The following is a 20,457-nucleotide window of genomic DNA, read 5'->3' on the forward strand; positions in this document are numbered from 1 at the left end:
ACAAAAGAATTTAATTTCCATCTGTTTGAATAAAAACTCATGATGGAGAAACATTTTTTTCTCTAAAAAATTAATAATTATTTAGAATTTTAATATATCAGCACTATCAGCATTTTTTCAGATAAAAATGAAAATAGCCACAGATTTCAAGAGATGCACTAACCACTGAAATCTTCTTCATTTTGTGGATATGCTCACAGTGTCATTTAAACCAAACCAATCATGTCTGATGCTGCTTCATGACTCCCAAGGAATGGATAAAATTAATTGAAACCCTTTAAGGATGATTCAAAAAGAGTTTCTCCTTAACATCCCATGATGAACCTTCAGTGTTATCAAGCTGTGTAAACTTACTAAACTCTATTTTAAGAGTATTTAGGTGTTTTAACTCCACTGTTCTCACTGGAAGGCTGTTGCAGATTCTGATTGCCTGGTTAGGAGGCTGCTTCTTGTTTCTACTCTAAATATAAAAATAGCAGTTTATATCCATTTATCAACTTCAACTTAACTAATTGCATGCCTGTCCTGTTGTTACCTAACAAATACCGAGCAATTCTCTTCTTCTGTCTTCTCTCAAAATCAGCTATTCCCCTGAAGAATACAACTCTCCATACTTCTGCCTCAGTTCCTTATTCTTGAACTTACGTTGCCAGAACTGTATAGTGCTTTCTAGATGAGGTTTCATTTGTGCCACATACAATGACAATAATATTTCCCTCTTTCTTCTTATTGCCCAGAGGATCACGTTTATCCCTCATATCACCTATCATTCTGGCAACTCTCCTATCCATGCTTCAACAGTCTGGTACCTCCAGCTCCACCTAGGTCAATTCCAGACAATGTTTCTTTGCACTAGCAGTTTTATTGAGACCAAATGGTTCTGATTTTGCATTTAGTACTACTGAATTTGAATTTATTTTTATTTCTCAAGCCCTTGAAGCCATCCAGATTTATTTTGCATGATAAAGCAATCTATCTGTCTTGAGGATGCCTCCTATCTTTGCAACACTGCAGGTAACCCTGTCTCTATACTACTACCTATGCCATTACGTAGTTATGAGCATAATGAACAAGAACAGTCTTGCAATTTATCTTTAAAGAACTACATTAGTAAGTACCCATCAGTCTTTGCCTTTCAATCTTTGCCATCTTTGCCAGAGCCAGATCCTTACTTAACCTACTATTCCTCTATTACCCTTCTCCATTTCCAGTAGCAGTGCCATACAGCACCATGTCATTTGTATAACTGATGAGATACATGAAATCTACTACATTTCCTCTTTATAGAAAAACAACTCAATTTGATACCTTTCATAAACTTATATTGACTTTTACCTGATTTACAAATTAATTATTTTGTTTTTTAATTGTATGTTACATTACGAAATATCATCTGTTAATTTCTCTTGTATGTATTAATTCAGATCTATGTGGCAGCAGTGGCATCAGTAGCAACTTCCCTCTCTTCTCCTCCAGCAGCCTCCACTATGTAAAATTGAGGTTTTTTTCCCTCCTGGCATTTTTAAGAGACTAGGGATGGAATTAGAGACATCCTGCTATAGTACATATAATTTTTATTTTCTTATTTCACCTTTACTTAAATTCGTCTGTGCAGATGACCTCTTAACCATTTACTTAATTTATTGATGGATATTCTTGCAAAATATAAAAAGCTTAGATAAATATCTTTTGTTTATTCTTTAATTTATTTTAAACCATATCAACTTGCAATTGCTCAGTCCAGAGTTATTTTCAAGAAATGGTTATCGTACAATATTTTTATTATTTCCAAAACCAAGATTGATGTAGCAGCTCAGCTTGTTGATGCAGTATTGATGAGGAAGTGAGCTGTAACACTTCAGAATAGCTGCACTGTATGGTTACAAATAACCTGTATTCTTTCATCTGCATGGAAATTATTCTCTCATTTCTTATTGTCCATCTTACATTTCTCAAGCACATTCCTGCCACTAAGCCCACTACCTGCTACAGTGTTCTTCTTACACATCAACTTTTTCCTGATTAATGCTCCTTTATCTATTTTAATATCTCCATTTTTCTTTTTTTTTTTTTACTTGGGCTAAAATTAGTGTGCAAATTACACCTTTCCCTTTTCATTTTTCCTATTTTAATTTTTATCCACCCTGCCAGTCTTAATCCTAGAATGCTGCTTAAAATCCCTAACATGAATGACTCTTAGTGGCCAAACATCTTCATATCTTTCCTACCCCACTCAACCCAAATTTACCTGCTGAGGACATCTTCTCATAGCTTCTGCCTCCCCAGTGAGCTATCAGAGGAATTATACAGAGCACTGGTTGTGTTCTCTTTTCTGTAAACATCTTTCCTAGGATATCAATCACCCACAAAGTCATTGAATTTTGTTGCATTAGGTGAACTTCCAGAACTTTTTTCTGGTTTCTGTCAGAACTACTTTAAATTTTACACCTGCACATTGTTTCTTTCTGCAGACAAATGATTCTGAAGGAACCACATGACAAGTTTGTCAGACTTTTTAAAATCTGAAGGCTTTTAATAAAGATCCTCTCCCTACTGTCATCCATGAAGATTAAAACAAAGGTGCCAGGCAAGAACTGTTCATAGTGGTCTTGGAAAACTGTAATGTAAAACAATTTTATCTATGACAAAGATTTTTTTTTTTTTTAATCTCAGTTTTATCTTTTGATTACAAAAATTAAATCAAGGACATTTGCTTACTTTTCAAAATTGTGTAACTCATCAAAATTCTTATCATCCAGAATAAATGATGCAACTCACCAAAAGTCACATTAAACCTCAGTGAAGAAGCTAACAGTGAGTATAGACAGTTTTCTACAGACATGCCCTGAATTCCCTGTGCTTCTCTTCCCATGTCACTGACTGATAATCATTGACCATTATATTTCAGAAGCTGTCATCCATGTCAATAATCTTGCTCTCATATAACTCTCCATTTTACTTGTGACCACCTCTAGATTGCTTACAATTTCCTTTCTATAATGTCAGATATTTCCCTTGAACCCTAACTCCCCTGTATTTTACCTTCCTAATAAAGTAATTACTAGCGGCTATATATAAGCAACCGAAGACTGCCAAAGAAGAAATATAAGATCGCTCTTTTCTGCAAAAGTCATAACATGGAAGGCTGAATTCAATAAGAAGTTATGAGCCTCAAAGAATACGCTTCCATTACCAGTCATTGTGGTCAATATATAAATCGGAAGCATTATGACTGAGTGAGAAACTTATCCTTGACTTATCAGTAGACTATCTGACTAATTGGTATCCTTGAGGATTTTTATATCTCAGTAAGAACATTTTCTAGGATATGGACAGCTTGATTTCATTCAATTTCACGCCACTTCAGCACATGATTAGATCAGATTTAAATGGATGGACTTTACCTATGACTGTTGGGAAGGACAAATCTAATTAACCTGATTGTCTTTCCATTCTTTATCTTTTCTAAGTTCTAAGCTTTTATTGATTATCAGTGGCCACAAAAAACAGTTGGATAAAATATGCATACACTTTTTTTTTGGCAATGATTATAAACCTATATTAATCTAATTAAATTATTCAGAATGAAATAAAAAATAGAGGGATTAATTACCTAACTGGAACTCTTGGAACATTTCCCTCCTATGTTTGGATTTGGATATGCTGTGAACACCAAGTAAAAATACCTCCTCCTGAAAAAAAAAGCAATAAAATGTCTACAGAAGACGTCAGTCCACTGTATTTAAACAATTTAACATCAAATATCAAATGTTAAAAATATTTCCACATATTCCTATCATGTAATCACCCCTTCAGTTTTCTGTGACTGAACTTCTGTATGGGAATACACAAAGAATACAAAGAAACTCTGAAAAATATTTCAGAGTTTATCAGTACTGCAAAGCACTTTTGAAAATTTGAAAATTCAGCACCTGAGGTATGTGGTAAAAGATCAAGAATTATATATGTAATATAATAAATGAGACCACTGGAACCTTCCACAGTTAGGAAGACCTACTGGTTTGTGTAAAAACTGCCCAAAATCAAAGCTTCTCTCTGAAGCCTCCTCTAATTTTAATAAGGATTTCTATATACACCTGTAAAATATTTACTGCCCAGGTACTTTTGTAATGGTCTTAAGAGTGCAGATGATACTGACAGGCATGAACAAACATCTAAAGATGCTTGTGGATGAAACCAGAGGCAGCTTCAGAGGTGCAGAGAACAAAATATGTGCAGCCCACACTTCACTGTAGTTGTGAGAAAAGTTTTGTATGTGAATGGGGTGGGATTCCCCACATTGTGCCTGGTACACTTACATCAAAGGAAGCCTTTGGCTTGTGTCACCTTCCAATAAAAGCAGAAAATTTCTTGGTGGTTCATTTTCATTCAGATTACACAGCTTGCAACCCTAATTATTTATCTGCAAACATCTGTTATGCTGAATGAGCGACAGAAATGTGGCAGAAATGTAACCCTGTTCATGAATAGTTCTGCTGAAAAAGACTGGACTACAGATTATAACGCTATTAGTCGTCAGTTATTTGTGCACTACCATGTCAAGTGTTACCCTTGCCAAACTGTATTTTTTGCTCAGTTCATGTGTAACAAACAGTATTTGAGAAAGGGAATATTTCTTTGCACAATTCTATATATACGGCTAACATTCTTTGCATCACACGCTGAATTTCTCCTTGGGAAAGCTCACAGCTTTGAGGTTTTGTCCCTTGTCCTCTTATTATAACCTCACTGTAGCCTGTGATTAATAGGAGAAAAGGAGCCTTTTACCAACAAGCTCAGTAGTGTTCTGTATTGATCTATACATGTTCAGATACTTCTTCAAGCTTGCAAGGGATGCTTATCAATCTTTCTTGCTGCAGTATTTCTAATCAGGCAGTACAGGTAGTCGAAAGTTCACATCTATAATTCACCATGTTCCTCCATTTGTTGATATGGTCTCTTGCTGCAGAATTCTAAAATCTTCCTAACCTTCCTTGCATTTATTAAAAGAACACTTGTCCATATTTCTATTCTCGAGTTTCCAATATTCTTAATGTCCTCAGTGGCTTCGACATTGCAAATAAAATACATTGGTAAGGCTGCTCTCTGATCGAAACAATTGCCGAGCCTTGTGCGATACCACCAATCTTTAAAAAGATACATATAAATTTGTCATAGTTCTTTGTATCTTCTTAAGCTTACAGTTGTGGCTTCTGTGTCTTAATAACACAGAGATATACTAAAATGCTGAAAGTTATGAAAATGCTGACACAGAAAGCAACTGGAAGGAATATCTTCCTATTTTGCACATTACCAAAAAGGTGGTAGTTTCCTTTTTTCACTTCTTTGGCAGGCACTCGGTGATCAAAAGGAGTACTCTTTCCAGGAAGGGTGAGTAAATGGAAACTCCAGCTGTAAGGGCAAAGAAAGAAGACCGTATTTGATATTGCTACAGACCATTAAGCAAAAATCACAAAAAAAAAAAAAAATCTGGTAGAGACAGAAGACTTCTGTTTTCTTTTTCTGAAAAATGTAACAGGCATTGACCCGATGTCCTTTATTGTTTCTTGAGATTTGGACTGCCAGCTTGAGATAACCACAAACAAGAAGCAAATTGTTCATTATAACTTTGCATAAAAACTTATTTTAGCTTTGCGTTGTACGCTACTGATACAAATAATGGAGCTAGTTTGGCTATGAGGAACTGCAATCCTATCGACCTTGGAGGAATGTTCTCTTTTATTAGAAATAAATGAAAACTGTATAAAGATGTTAGCAACAGTATCTCCTTTCAAATCAAGAGGGACAAAATAGATAAATCATTATCTGAATCTCAAGTGCTCCATGCTGCAAGGTGGTGAACACCATCTAAGCAATATTACATCAGCTTCTGTTAAAATGATTGAGAATTGAGGCCACTGGACACTAGAAAAGATTGCATGCTTCTGATGGTGATGCTACTAAAAAGACAAAAAAAAATTCAAATTTAAAACAACCTGTAATGCAAAATACTGGTTCTATAAAATATTTATTATGTTTGCCAAGATTTATTTAATAATAATTGTTGTTTATAAAATACTTCCATAGTGTCTGTAATGATGTTCTCAGTAATTAGCTTGAAACACCATAAAAGCCTCCTTCTTCAGATAGTAAAACTGGCTTCAAATTACATATGAAGTTTTGCATATGATTTCATCTGAAAACACATAGTGACTAAGAAGGAAAGCAGCAGTGGGGACTCTAGAGTTGTGGATTCCATTTCCAGCCCAGCTATGCTACTGCTCATGTGCCTACAAGCAAATTACTAACCTTTTTTACCCAAAATCTTCTTTGAACATCTAACTAATAGTGACGTTGTGAGCATTAGTAAACTTGCACTGTGTCTGGAGACTCTCAGACAGAGCTAAAAAAATTGAAAGCATTGCATATTTTGTTTCATATATTTCTAAAATATGTGAATTATTTTACAGACATACTAAGGTGTTTTATCTTTGTGTTGTTTTGGCTTTTTTCCTCCTAAGACTTCAAAGCAGGTTAGTGGAAGTAGGTATATACGTTTGGGCCCAAAAGGCCAAAACATATCCGTTTGCATCCATCATTTTTTAAATTAAGAGAGAACTCATCCCAATATTGTTACTGCCAATAATTCTCTGACAGGCTTATTAAATTTCCAGTGGGGAAATAGAGAGATGTGTTACTTACAATTTCAGATATGTTTGTGCTGATCTTGTTGGACTGCCAGAAAGGAGAAATGGGACTACATTGCTAATGAGGTACATAAGTCCTCAGCAATTAGAGTGATATTCTTCTAAACATCTGAACTACCAGTCATCAATGAAAGCAAACTGGTGCCTTGGTGGTCCGGAAGAATCCCTTTACAACTGTTGGAAACCAAATCATTAATAACACAGGAATCAATTTCTGCTCCTCCTCTCTGCTCAATCAGCAATATTATAGCAGAGGAGAATTGGGAAAGGGAGAAGCTAATAGCTGACACTTGATTTCTTAAGATATAATTTAACGTCTTCTCTAAAGTTAAAGTGAACAGTAGCGTGGTCTGAATTGCTCAACAGGAGAGACTGTATCGAACAAGAACTGACAACAGATGCAGAACAAAGGTGAAAGAAAAAGTCTGGAAAAGAAAAATTGGTATAAACCAAAGGGGACTTTTTGTCTACAAAGGGCCAAGTATGATACTCTGTATTAACTTTTCTAAAGTAAGCACCTTTTAAACCGTTAACTTTTGGGGATAAACAGTGGGTTAGCATTCTATTTAAATGAAATTAAGGGAAATTTGTGAAGACAATTTTGCTAAAAGAAAATACAAACTTAAGTGTTATGACTGACAGACAGCAAACCAGACTCTAGAAATCAATGTATTGCATGTGTGTGTATTCAGTCCTTCCTTAAATACAAATGTTAAGAAAGGAATAAGCATTCCTGATAAAGACATGGATTTGCCATCCTACGTCCTTAAAAAAATACATAATCTTGAAGACTGATCAGTTTTTTTCCCTTGTGACTTTCCAGTTTGGCAGTGTCAGACATCTGGTGGTCTTTGATGTGTATTTCCACATTTCAGTTGCATCTAGATAAATCTTGTGGATATTTTTTATTTTGTAATAAAATAATCTGGTAATGGTTAAACTTAATTTACAGGGTCTATATGCAAAGCCGTAATTTTTGTTTAGCATAAATGTTTTGTCAGGTTTTTTATTACACACTTGGTAACACCCAGCAGACACACACATAGAGAGTCCGAATTCTGCAGAGCTCTTTACTTGAGTCTTCTCCACCTGTAATAAAAATGGTCCCAAAATAGCAGGTAGTTCTTTCACTTACTTCACAGCCACTTTAGTGAGAGATGAGTGGTTGGGAAAAGAATTGGAAAATGAGGTTCTGCATCTTCAATTTCAAAAGTGTTAATTAGCTGAAAGCCTTAATTTACTTGTAATTGTTATGCTCTTACATCTGTATCAGCTGACTCTTCTTCCGCTCCCTCCCCGTCAACATACTTCATTACGCATTCACTCTCCTGATGGCTTCCCGAGTCTCTTCCCATCAATCTTCAAGTTTTATCACCATAAGCCAGTAATGGAGGTGATTGTGGGTGTTGATTCCAACATCCTTGGTCACAAATCTATGTCTTTTTTGGTGTTACAGCGTAATCGAAGTTATCTGGGCAGTATTAGAAATTGGAGCAGATGGCTTGCTGTCCTGGAATCCGTGCTGCCAGAAGGGGGAACCTGCTGCACGTCCTTGAGAGAAACCCCGGACTACAAACCACATGAGGCTACAGGAGCTAAAAGTCTACAGGCCCACTTTGTTTTCTTTTACTTTGACACTTCAGCCAAGTTATGCTAGATTTACAGACTTCCAGCTGAGAACAGAAACATGCTCTTATAGCTATCCGGCACAGGTCATTAAAACAAAAAAATCAATATTAAGACAAGGATCAGAAGGAGCTGTAAACTAGAAGGGCTTTAAAATAGATGAAGGTAGATGTAAACTAGATATTGGGAAGAAATTCTTCCCTGTGAAGGTGCTGAGGCGCTGGCACAGGTTGCCCAGAGAAGCTGTGGCTGCCCCATCCCTGGCAGTGTTTAGGGCCAGGTTGGATGGGGCTTGGAGCAACCTGGTCTAGTAGAAGGTGTCCCTGCTCATGGCAGGGGTTTGGAACTGCGTGAGCTTTAAGTTCCCTTCCAACCCAAACCATTCTACGATTCTACAATTATTATATTAATTAACCCTTTTCCAGACCTTGCAAATGGCATATGCTACATGTTGCAGTGTGAGCAAGAAGTGTCTGCTTCATGCTATCCAACTCTGACATCGGACAATGTTGCTGATATACCTGCACTTGATTAAAGCTTGCTGGTTTTAATGGTTATTCACCGAAAATTTCAGAAACTTATGTCAAAGCTGCTGCATGTTAATGTAGTACCACTTGCAGGATGAATGTCTGGGCACACGCAGCTTTTTTTCCCCTTTCACATCATAGAGGAGCCAGCGCCGAGGGCAGCATCAACGTTATTGCCATTTCCTTCACAACGCAGCACTATCCCTGCGCGGTCCCCACGGGGCGAGCCCATAAGCAGCGGTCGCCAGGCGCAGGCCCGGGCCGGGCGCGGCGCGGCCTCCTCCGCAGGGGCCTCGCCCCGGCGGACTCACCGCCGGCCCCGCGGGGAGCCGCTCCCGCGCCACCTCCCACCCAGGCCGCGCGACGTCGGCAGGCGGGGTCGCGAGCGTCCTGCCGCCGGGCCTACATTGCCCAGCAGGCCCCGCGGCTCGCTGGAAGTGACGTTTGGTGGTATCCGGTGAGCGTGCTTTGGTGGCGGCGGCGGTGGTGGGTTGCGGGCGGCCGGATCGGATCGGATCGGGAGCGCGGGGGGTGGCGGCTGTGGGCGTCCCAGCCCTAGCTGAGGCGCTTCTCTCCCCGCAGGTGCGGCCATGGCGGACTCCACGCAGAACGGGCGCATGCCGGGCGGGGCCGGCGGCGGAGCTGTGGTAAGGAGCCCCCGTCCAGGGCTTGCGGAGGGGAGCAGGCCGCGGTACCGGCCCGACTCCTGTGGGGGCACAAGCAGCGCGGGCACCCATTGTGCTGCCGGGAGGGTCCTGCGGCGATCGCAGTATGCCCGGGACGGCAGGGGGGCAGCGCTTTCACTTTGTGGTGGAAAACGTGATGTTGCTGCGTCGCCGTTCTTGAAAACGTCTCTATCAAAACTAATTCCGTGTAGCTATATTGTGCAAGCAAGGCAGGAGATAGTGATATGAAGGCGCTCGCAGGCTAGTTAGGGTAATTTCTGGCCATTTTCATTTTAATTTTAAATTTTCGTTCTTGTCCTAGGAATGCAAAGGACAAGAGCAGTCTTCAAAAGCAGATTCAAATTCGGAAAAAAACCCTCGAGTTCTTTATGGTGAAGGGAAGCTGATGCTTTGATTCTTGGGCACTGAATAGCCAAAAGCATGCTGTGTTTCATTAGAGCCTTTCTGGTATGGAGGCTGTATCAGGAGTGGAGAGGGCTGTGGTTAAGGAGAGCTCAACAACAGGAGAGGTGCTGGGCTACTATTGAAAGCTTTCTGCTTTTTGGAGGCCAAGAATATATAGGCCAAAATGATGCTGTGTTCCTTATGACATAGTTATGCCAACTTTACCTGGCATTTTTCCTTTCAGTAAGATTTGTGGAGATTTAGCCATAGGTGTGTGCAGTGTATTTTAAAAGGAACCTTGAAGCAATAGTTGCAAAAGTCAGTGAGGTCTAAAGACCTTGCATGATAACATTTTTGAAGCTGGCAGTCTAGTGAGGTTTGTTTGTATAGAACTACCTCCGCAGAAGATCTTACCACTATATTTGGTTGTAGCGTATAAAGGAGCTCTGTGATTTTGAGGAAGCCTACCTATTTTTGTTCAGGTTAGCAACATGATATGAGTAAAATATCACAGAACACTTCAAGCTATGATTTGCTTTTATTCAAGGTTGGAGAAAGACTTGCAATTTATTGCAGAAGGGAAGACTGTTCATTGTATGCAAATATTAAGATATCAACTTCTGTGGGGGTTGTGTTTTTCTTTTAATGTAGCAATTTCTGATGGCTAACAAGTTGGATACAGCAATGTGGATTTCCCGCTTGTTCACAGTTTACTGCTCAGCTTTATTTGTCCTGCCTCTTCTAGGGTATGTATTGTAATGTTATAAAATAGCATTAAAAATTTGTAAAGTAACTGCACCTCCTTTTCATAGAGTTATTTTTAACATAAGGGTACATTTCTGTTGTTCAGCTTACTTGGATGCTTTTTGTCAGAATTTAGATTGGTTTAAACCACTTTTAGATGCGTTTGGAAAATGTGTTGATCAGCTGTAAAGTAGTGGCAAATGGATATCTTTATGTGTAATGATGAAGTAATGAGTTGTTTTACCTGTGGCACTTGCAGTAAGTCCGTGTTACCAGTTTTTGAGTTGTATTTTGGTAACACTGCTTATATACAATAATAGAAATACTTCAGGTATTATGCAGTTGTGATGCAATTCTCAAGGGTGGAAGACTTCTGAGCAGGGGCTTGGTTCATATGGTAACATCTCCTCTGATGATTTGCAGGTTGCATGAAGCAGCGAGCTTTTATCAGCGTGCCTTGCTGGCAAATGCTCTTACTAGTGCCCTCCGACTACACCAAAGGCTACCCCACTTTCAGCTTAGCAGGGCATTTCTGGCCCAGGCTTTGCTGGAGGACAGCTGCCACTACCTGTTGTACTCTCTTATCTTTGTGAATTCCTATCCTGTTACAAGTATCCTTTACTTGTGTCATCCTGGTAATGTCTTTAAATATTGTAAAACTTGATTCTCTTCATCACCTGTGCCATGATTTGAAAAACTAGTTTAAACTAGAATAGGTTTGTTATTCATAGAACATACCCTGTGTAAAATAGGAGAGGCTTATGTTAATTGATCCATATTCAGGTTAATCACCTCTAACTAGTGCAACGCAGTCTCTGGCTACTTAGATTTTCTTTTCCTGAGACTTAAGTTTGGTGGATTTTATGACCAGCCCCAAGTGATACTTTGAGAAGTTGGTAACTTTCTCATTTATTACCAGTACAGGGTTTATATATGATTCCTCAGTGTAAGTAGGACATGCATTATGTAGAGAGAAATTATTCAGCAGTAGCTTTTTCAAATAAGTTATTAAACAGAGTCTAGAAAAAAGGCTTACTCCTGTGGTTTGTCAAAGGTCATATGCAAGAACTGATTTTTCTTTGTGCCACTCTTTAAAATGTCCTACTTTTAATGTCTATGACAGAGGAATGTCTGTGTTCTTGCTCTCTAAAATCTGGATGTCTGGCAACTGCATGTTCTTTGGTAAAGAAATGCATTTTGTAGCATTTCTTAATAAAAAATATTATGAGAACTTGTATTTGATAGATTTTAAGTAATAACGTCCTTTGTGTCTTTCATGCAGAAAGAATGCATTTCAGTAGAAATGCGCTGGTGCATAATGGTGTATGTTGTACTGCTGCATACCTGCATACACACGCATTTTGAAGTTGTTAAAGTGTAGTTAAGAGGTGTAAGAAGCAAATGGAAGAGTTATAAATAATAGATCTTGGACACATGCATGTCTTAACACAGTATAGGTCATTCCAGCCAACCTGTTGTAAAGAGCCATCAAGCTATGGCTTGTGTGTTCACATAACGTGACAGAGAAATGAAGTACTTGTGCAGTCTGTAATTTTCCTTATCGCTTGCTTCAGTGAGTATTTTTCCAGTTCTGCTGTTCTCTTTGCTTCATGCTGCTACATATACAAAGAAGGTTCTTGATGTAAGTATGATATGATGTATGGTATGATTCATACTGCTGGTATTCTTGGTTTTATAGATGGGTTTGAGTTTGTCGTGATTTGAGCTATAGTTTCCTTTAGCTACACTAGGGGAGTTAGAGTGAAATTGTAGTATGGAATCTCAGCACAGAGAATCCGAGAAATCTTTTTTATTCCCCTTCCTTCCCCCTACGTCTGTTATGACTCAATGATATGTTGACACTAATCATTTTTCTTCAAATGCTGTTCTTTGAAGGAAACAAAAGCAGTTTGACAGTTAAGTTGAAACTTAAGACATGTCTTTTCAAGCTAAACCATTGCCTGTGAAATTTAATGTTCTGGTTCAGTAGCAAAATAACAAACTGCAGGGTGAGGCTAGCAAGCAAAATACTTGCCAGTTGGCCCTGCTGCTCAATGAAGTGCCTTGTGCCGTTAATGTAACTCCAACTTCTGGTGTTCTTAACTAGGCTATCTTGTTACCATTGGTAATTCCTCCTGCCGGGCAGAGTAAGGATCATGGCCATCTGTATGCAGTTGAATCTAAAATGGGTGGGTGAGGGAATTGCAACAGCTCATGTTTTTGATTGAACTCTATGTAATTACGGGGTTCCAAGTTTACGGTAGTTTTCTTTGGGATACTAATCTCAATACCTTTAAAGTATCTAGTCTTAAAGTGCTGATATTAGTTGTAAGTTATAATTGTTAGTATTTTGATTTCACTGTGCTGAAGAAGATAGGTGTAACTTGGGTGTTTTCTGGCTTTTTTTTTTTTTTTTTTCTTCTTTAAAGGCACGAAGTTCAAACAGCCTGCCCTTTCTGAGAAATATTTTGGAGAAACTGAATGCTAATCAACAGAATATTCTGAAATTCATTGCTTGCAATGAAATTTTCCTGATGCCAGCTACAGTTTTTATGCTCTTCAGGTAAGAATTACCATAAATAGTTTCAGGATTAGAAACTGTCTACACAAGATTACTTTTTTGAAATTGAGTTTTCTGTGGGTCGTAGATCTCCATTTGTATGGTTCTGCCTGACCAAGGCTTGAATTTAATTTGTTTGATTCCTAGACTTCTCAAGTTGGTGCATCATGAAATCAAAGTGTTCACTCTGATATAACTGAGCACTAAAAAAACCCATTCCCTTTCATAGCCTTGGTGACATTGTTGGGTCAAATCAAAGTTTTTCAGGCCTGTAACGTGTGGTGTTCTGCATACATTGTTCGGTAAGTTTAATTTTGGTCAGTGTAATGGAATATTAAGATCTTCAGCTTCACTGAAAGTGAACTCTTACTTTTGACTCTTGGATTCTAGAAATTGAAGTGGCACGGTATTTAATTCTGCTAAAAGTGTGCAAGCAGGAGTAGGTTATGTCCTCTCCTGTGTTACTTCTGACCAGTGACCCTTGTCTCTATTTTTGATTCCATTTGGTTTTGCCTGCTCTGCAGCCTGTTGAATTCATTTTGGGGATCTTGAGCATATGCATGTTGGAATCCTACTGAAGTCATATAGGCATAACTGTCTGTCTTTTAATATTTGGAAGGGCAGTACGCCCTTTGTTCTGTACAGGTCCTAGCACAGCGAGAGCATTTGTCTTGAGTGGTCTCACAGGCAATAGGAGGAGGGCTTTATCATCTTGGAAGTTGATAGAATGCATAATTTGTCTTTATCTTTTGATAAGTCTGCTGAACACTTCAGCCCTGAAGTATTCCATTTCATTTAAGGCCACTTAACAACTGACAGATACACTTTGTATCCAGTATCTGAAACTTTCGAGTGCTTTAAACTTCTCTTTAGGAGCACGTTTTTATTCCCTCCCTCCCTCTCTCTCTCTGGAAAATTTAGTATGTGAAGTATTGCTACTTGATAGGTCATCTAGTAGATACTGTACCTTATCATATACCAAATTTTAAGATCATATAATGGTTAAATGTAGCTATTGTGAGAATTTGTTCTTTAAACTGGTTTAGTGTATTAAATTGCTTGTAGATACTCTACAGGTGCAGTATTTCCTCTTTTCCCCCTCCTGTAACTCACTACTTTCATTTTTTTCCCCTGGATAAAGATACTGCTCATACTTGAAGGAGCTCTAGTTACTTGAACTGTCGTGTTCAGCTTCAAACAAAGCTTTTTATACTGTGTTATGTAAAGAAACTTCAGTCATTAAAATCAAACTCACGGTACTTCTGTGCTTTGCTATGTATGATTTGTATGCTAGTCTTTCACTATTTTACAGCACCGTCATGTGAAACAGCAGCTTTGTGAAATACCAAAACCTAATTTCAGTGTAGCTGAAGTAGTTGGATATCAGCTTGGCATTAATGTCTCACTACATCTGTAATAGTCTCCAGTGTGTTCTGAGATGGTCTGCAAAAGATACTAGAGATATGGTTCAGATATTCAAAGTGCTATGATTAGAGCTGAAAAAGTTTGCTGTAACTGGACTATTTATGTCCGTCAATTTCTGTGCTTGACCTGCAAGCTTTTCTTAATACTGAACAGGCGTTCACCACACTTCTGTGATCCTTTGCCCACTGCCAGAAATGAGACGTATAAAAAACTTCATAAATATAAAATCAATACAAGAACAGCACTTCTTTAACTGGTTCATTGAGCAGTTTTATTCTATCATGTAAGTTTCTGCCTTTGTAAGTGTATGGTTATGTACTTTTTCTTGTCAGTTATATGTAAGGTGAACCAATGTGACTCCAATCTAGCTAAAGCCCTGTTGTTTTTGTTTTGTTTTTGTCAGTATTAAGCTCTACTTCTCTGTTCTCTTTCAGTGGGCAAGGGAGTCTGCTCCAGCCATTCATTTACTATAGATTTCTTACATTACGCTACTCCTCTCGGCGAAATCCATACTGTCGGTAAGCACTAAACTGATTTTGGAAGTTCATGTTTAACTGCATAGTGTTTAGGCATTCAGAAATTTTTAATTCTAAAATGAATGCATAATTTGTAATACTAAGTCTTTATAATTACATTGTGGAGTACACCTGGATGCTGGTTCAAGGTTACATTTATTTTGTGTAACTGAATGTTTCTGAAATGTACCACCATCCTTGAATGGGGGCTTAGAGAACATGCTTGTGTAATTAAAACTATGCTTTGGGGAAGAAAATCTTTCGATTGTTCTGCAACCATTTACCAGAAAGAGATCCTTATTTTTAGATTCTGGGCCTATCTAAGGGTAAGTCTATACATTCACAGGAACTTAAGAACTTGTGTTACATTGACAGGAAAAAAAAAACAACCTGTGGATGATCTTAAACATGTTCATTACCTCCTTTAGTTGAATTCATAAGTCAGGTTAATTATAATTGACATAGAGCCTTATTGATTTTGTTTGAAAGTTGGTCAAGCTTCAGACTTTGAGACCATATATATTTCTATGAGGATTTGCTTGAGTTAGTGCTTTCTTGGAATTTTTCTTATGACAAGTGTTGCATAGCATAAAATTTTGTGAACATACTTTCTGGTCTGATCACTATACTATTAGAAAATGGTTTGCTAAAGTAACCAATAAAGTGTTTTTTGCTGCCATGGTATGCAAAGGTGGGTCTGAGAATCATAAACTTCATCACCTCCTATTCCCTACTGTTTTGTAAGAAATCATCTGTTCCATCTCGGTTTTTAACAACAACAAAAAAAATCTATTAAGGTGCTTTATTACTTTAGTATCTAAAAATAATTTAAGTTGTACAATAATAGAATTAGCTTTCAATAGAGCTAGTTTACCCAAGATTCTGCTGGCATTTATGTAGTTTTAAGGGAAACTGGTGTTTTGGGTTGTATTTCTCATGTCTGTCTTCTAATGCTTCTAGAGTGCAGAGTTCTTGCATTCTGGCAACAAGCAGCACAAACACACAATCACCTCCCAACTCCTTACACTCTTTTTGATAAAGCATTGCCCTGTCTTCTTTTATAATATGGGGGTGGTGGTGTTGGTTGATTTTTTTTTTTTGTTTTTTGTTTTTGTTTTGTGTGTGTGTGTTTGTTTGTTTGTTTTGTTTGTTTTTTTCCTTGAAGGTAGAACTTTTCTGTTGCTTTGTATCTGTCCTCAGCTGGAAGCCAATGAACTAAAGTCAATTAAAATGTTAATGTTTAAAGGACAATAATTCTGAAGCTCTTGCAAGATACTGTAACACTTGAGTTGATCTGAAGAACTTGCTAACTGAAGTGTATGGGGAGGGTTTGAGAAAAGAAGTGAATAAAAGAAAGATAGATTTAGATGATACTTACTTCTGATCAATTCTGTAGGATTTTAAAACTCTTTAAATCTGATTTTTCAGGACTCTCTTCACCGAGCTGAGGATTGTTGTTGAACACTTAATAATGAAGCCCTCGTGCCCTGTTTTTGTAAGAAGACTATGCCTCAGCAGCATTTCCTTTATAAGTAGATTGGCACCAACTGTTGCATAGCCAAATTTCAGGCACTTGTGTCTTGTGAACATTATGAGCAGCTGGCACTTCTGCTGATGATTAAAAATTCCTGGTTTTACACTGATCTTACTCCAGGCTGTATAAAAATGTGTATATGCTTTTCTGGAGATAATATGAAATTTAGCATATCAAAAGCAAGTCATGGAAACTTAAAATTACTGTGCTGTATTGCTAATTGGTGAAAAAAGTAGCTGCATTCTATCTAAAACATGCCCAGTCATACAGAATTGGGTTTTTTTAGGAATCGAGAGTTGTTTGAGGCTGATTAAATCTTTAAGGTCTGTACTCAGTAGGTTTATGTTAGTTGGAACTATAGCTGCTATAGGATGTCTCCAGTGGATAGCAGTTGGTACACATAACTATGCAGTACGTTTTGGACAGTATTCTTCTGCTTACTAAATATGTCTGTAGAACCATTTCATCTACATTACTCAGTGTAAAATTACGACCCACTTTGAATTTAACAAAAGGGATTAAAATCTATGAAGCTGACATAGTTAACACCTTTTCTGAAGGAGAGGCTATTTTTATTAATACTACTTAAAAAGAACTTTTCCAAGTTTCTACCTTGTGACAGTCTTATGTTGTTGGAAGAAGTCTCAAGACTGATCACAGAAAACTCTGCAGTTGTCTTATAACAAAATGTTTTACCAAGCCAAATTGCTGACCTGTAGGCTTTTCAGACAAAGATGCAATGCTTAAACTTTTACCCATCTCTTAAATGGACTAATCAATGTAAACGAAGTAACTTTTGCAGAACCATTGCAGATTTGTTCTTGTGTCTACACAAATGTGAGACTGCAGTAATTCAAGCATGTCAGCTTTTTAGAAAATTAATCTGTAGCTAGCTCTATATAAATTGTTATTCCAGTTTCTGAGACTCTCATTGTGATGGGAAATTTGCATAAAGGATTGCACCTGTTTAGGCAGCTTCTGAAACAAATTGGTGTAGGATTTCTTGGCATAAATCCATCCGATGACTGATCTGAAGCCAGTGTCATGACTACAGACGTGATTATTAACTTGAGTGCTGATTATGCATTCACCCAGCAGCCGAAAGGTAGGTAAGTGGGGGGAAAAAAACCTAAATATCATCTGTCTGACCACAGTTTCTGTCTGACCACAGTTTCTTTCCATAAATTCAGGGCAAAGTATTTGCCAACTGTTGTGTAGTTAATGTTAGTATTCTAATTGCATAAAATTAAATGGGTTTCATTGGCCTTTTTTAAACTCCTATAGCACTGTATTTAACTATTCTTTCTTGTTCAGAGAAATCTTGTGTAAAACACTTTTGAAAACAGTCTTGAAGCAAAGTATTTTTCTGTAACTACTGAATTATCTTGTTTGTGATGTGGTTATCATTCAGACTTTCCAGTTGTATTAGTTTGTTAGATCAGAGCCATGTATTTGTAGACGACTTTGGTTTTTGCTTAACCTCTTGGTACTGACAAACCCATTGGTAATTGAATATGATATTCTTTGACTACTTGTCTTGCTCTCTGAACATGATTAGCTATTTGTAGAACACTTGCACACTGCAGAAGCAACTGCATGCAGTAATGCTCTACAGCTGCTAAAGACTTGCAATGAGATTCACTATATGTATATCCTGTAATTTGAGGATTTTATAAAAACTAAAATTTCTACTGCAATAAAAGGAGTGTTAAATGTAATTTGCCAAGCTCTTCAAGCTTATTTTCTTTCTAACAGAATGTACTGATGCTTGAACCTGGAAGTTGAGCAGAATGCTGTCCTGTGTGTATGTGTGCATGTTCTTATATTCCCTGCTGCTTCTGTATTGGGACACAATGTCTTGTGCATTTTTAAATTATTTTATAGGGAATTTTGTCTTCTAAAGTGTGAAAATTTATGACCCTTTCCTTCAAAATTTAACCCGAGAATAAGCATAGCAACAATGGTGTCTAATCAGAGCAGAAATCTAGACCTACTTATTACCGTTTCAATTCTTCAGCACTTTCTAGACCTTCTTTGTGTTACATGGTAAGTTTTTTTGAGTGGTGATGTCAGACTATTCAGCTTTTTGCACCACTGTGATTTAAAAATTAATGTGATCATCTAAATTGGTCCCCTCTACTGGGAGTTGAAGGCAAATAAATACTTTTGTAATGAAAGCAATACATGTTATTTCTGAGCAAATTTTTGTGGTCTAAGACTGCTGTTAAGGGTGCAGTCTACTGTTTCTTTAATTGTATGCTGTTATTAAATGAGAGGAGTCTAAATTGGATCTGATGTATTGCAACTGTAACTGAAGGATGCTAAGTCTGAGATCCAACTCTATAAATTCACAAGGAAGATTAAAAGGAATATGTGAATGAGATTTCAGTAAGTAGAGACTTGGAAGACAGTGCCATGAAGTAGAACTTGGGTGTGCATACTGAATTTCTTGTTAACTCTAATGGGTCAAGAGGAGAATGTAGGTTTGATTTGGCTACTAGTGTATTTTTGGCTTTGCATGGAGTTGCTTGACAAATAAGGCCTGGATTTTACTCGTGGCCTGGTAAAACTTAACTCTCTGATGTGCCAAGAAAACATGGAGCAAAGGGATAAGAATAACTTCCAAGCAAGGTAAATAGGGCGAATGACCTGCACTCTGCATCAACTTTGATTTTTACTGCAGCCTTTAGGCTGCTTAAGTGATAACACCAAGTTTTCTCAGCGCTGGCAAAAACATTCTGTCCTTGTGCCTGCTTCCTTACCACAGTTTGACTGTTTCTCTACTAACAAACAAACACCTGAAATTCTGGTTGTGTCCTGATAACTTGAGATTTTTCTGGGGAAAAGAACTATATATATGTTCATGTTGCTGTGCTGTCAACACCTAGCAGTGATGCAGAGGCTGTAACAGAAGTCTGTGGTAGCAGAGATATTTTGCAACTGACCAGAAAATGCCTCCCAACCCCAAATGTGAAGCAGAAGAGTTTTTGTGCTACTAAAAGGTTACCTACCTAATGTGGCAACTGTTTCCACTGGTAGAAATCATGCTGGTCGTTGGTTTTTTTTTTTTTGTCTAAGCTTTCATAGGTTAAAGTGCTTTTGCAGATATTCTGTGGGTAGACCTACCCCTTGCTGTGCACAAGCTTGCTATAGGAGTGATGCTTCAGCATAAGACTTGTCTGTTCTCCCCTGCAGATAAATAAAGCATCAGGACCCACTGGGTCTGTTGGAGCAGCTAATGCCAGCTGGGATTTCTTACAGAGCAATTCACTAGTGCATCCATCCTTTCCTTTATTGTCTTTAATTTTATACTTCTATTGTCATTTTTGTGCTGTCAGTTTTATGTTTTGCTCCCTTTGATGGGTGTTCAAGGGGAGCACTATCTGCTAATGTTTTAATTTACATGTTTTAAGGATTTTTAATTTATTATAATCATGAGCCACTATTTCTTCCAACAGTTTCTGAGCTGTTAACTATGTATGTGATAGTACTGTCCAAACAAATAATGCAGCTGTTTATTTTGCACGATCTGTGTTGAACTTTTTTATTTGTTAGGCACCTGTATTGCAACATTTGCTGTACAGACCCCTTATTAACTAAGGAAGTACAGTTCTTGCCCATTTTACAGACTGGAACTGAGACATGGAAGGGAAGAGCGTAGCCTGAGGTGATGCAAGAGCTCTGGCAGAGCAGGAAATCAAAAAGAGTTGGACAAGCATCTGGGGGAACTGTGATTTGTTTCTACACCA

At 37.8% G+C, this 20,457-nt stretch overlaps 1 protein-coding gene across 3 annotated transcripts; it reads left to right on the top strand.

Moving 5' to 3' along the window:
* Window positions 1-1,809: 1,809 nt before the first annotated feature.
* On the top strand, window positions 1,810-20,457 carry TMEM33 (transmembrane protein 33). 3 transcript variants are annotated; one of them, XM_030491381.1, is made up of 9 exons: window positions 1,810-1,820; window positions 6,545-6,547; window positions 9,414-9,507; window positions 10,582-10,676; window positions 11,098-11,285; window positions 12,249-12,316; window positions 13,104-13,237; window positions 15,094-15,177; window positions 16,603-20,457. In XM_030491381.1, the coding sequence occupies exons 3-9, from the start codon at window positions 9,451-9,453 to the stop codon at window positions 16,730-16,732; spliced, it is 756 nt and encodes a 251-aa protein (XP_030347241.1). In that variant the 5' UTR covers window positions 1,810-1,820; window positions 6,545-6,547; window positions 9,414-9,450; the 3' UTR covers window positions 16,733-20,457. The 3 variants fall into 3 exon arrangements, with proteins under 3 accessions (XP_030347241.1, XP_030347243.1, XP_030347242.1); XM_030491383.1 differs by lacking the exons at window positions 1,810-1,820; window positions 6,545-6,547 and adding an exon at window positions 9,274-9,317 and having other exon boundaries at window positions 9,443-9,507; XM_030491382.1 differs by lacking the exons at window positions 1,810-1,820; window positions 6,545-6,547 and adding an exon at window positions 9,310-9,346 and having other exon boundaries at window positions 9,443-9,507.

The sequence above is a fragment of the Strigops habroptila genome, chromosome 7 (assembly GCF_004027225.2).
Source record: "Strigops habroptila isolate Jane chromosome 7, bStrHab1.2.pri, whole genome shotgun sequence".
Lineage (NCBI taxonomy): Eukaryota > Metazoa > Chordata > Aves > Psittaciformes > Psittacidae > Strigops > Strigops habroptila.

Excerpts from the sequence above, each read along its gene's own strand:
- TMEM33 (XM_030491381.1), top strand. The coding sequence starts at position 9,451 with ATGGCGGACTCCACGCAGAACGGGCGCATGCCGGGCGGGGCCGGCGGC. Across the intron at positions 9,508-10,581 it reads GGGCCGGCGGCGGAGCTGTG|CAATTTCTGATGGCTAACAA; the intron begins GTAAGGAGCCCC and ends CTTTTAATGTAG. Across the intron at positions 15,178-16,602 it reads CGGCGAAATCCATACTGTCG|GACTCTCTTCACCGAGCTGA; the intron begins GTAAGCACTAAA and ends CTGATTTTTCAG.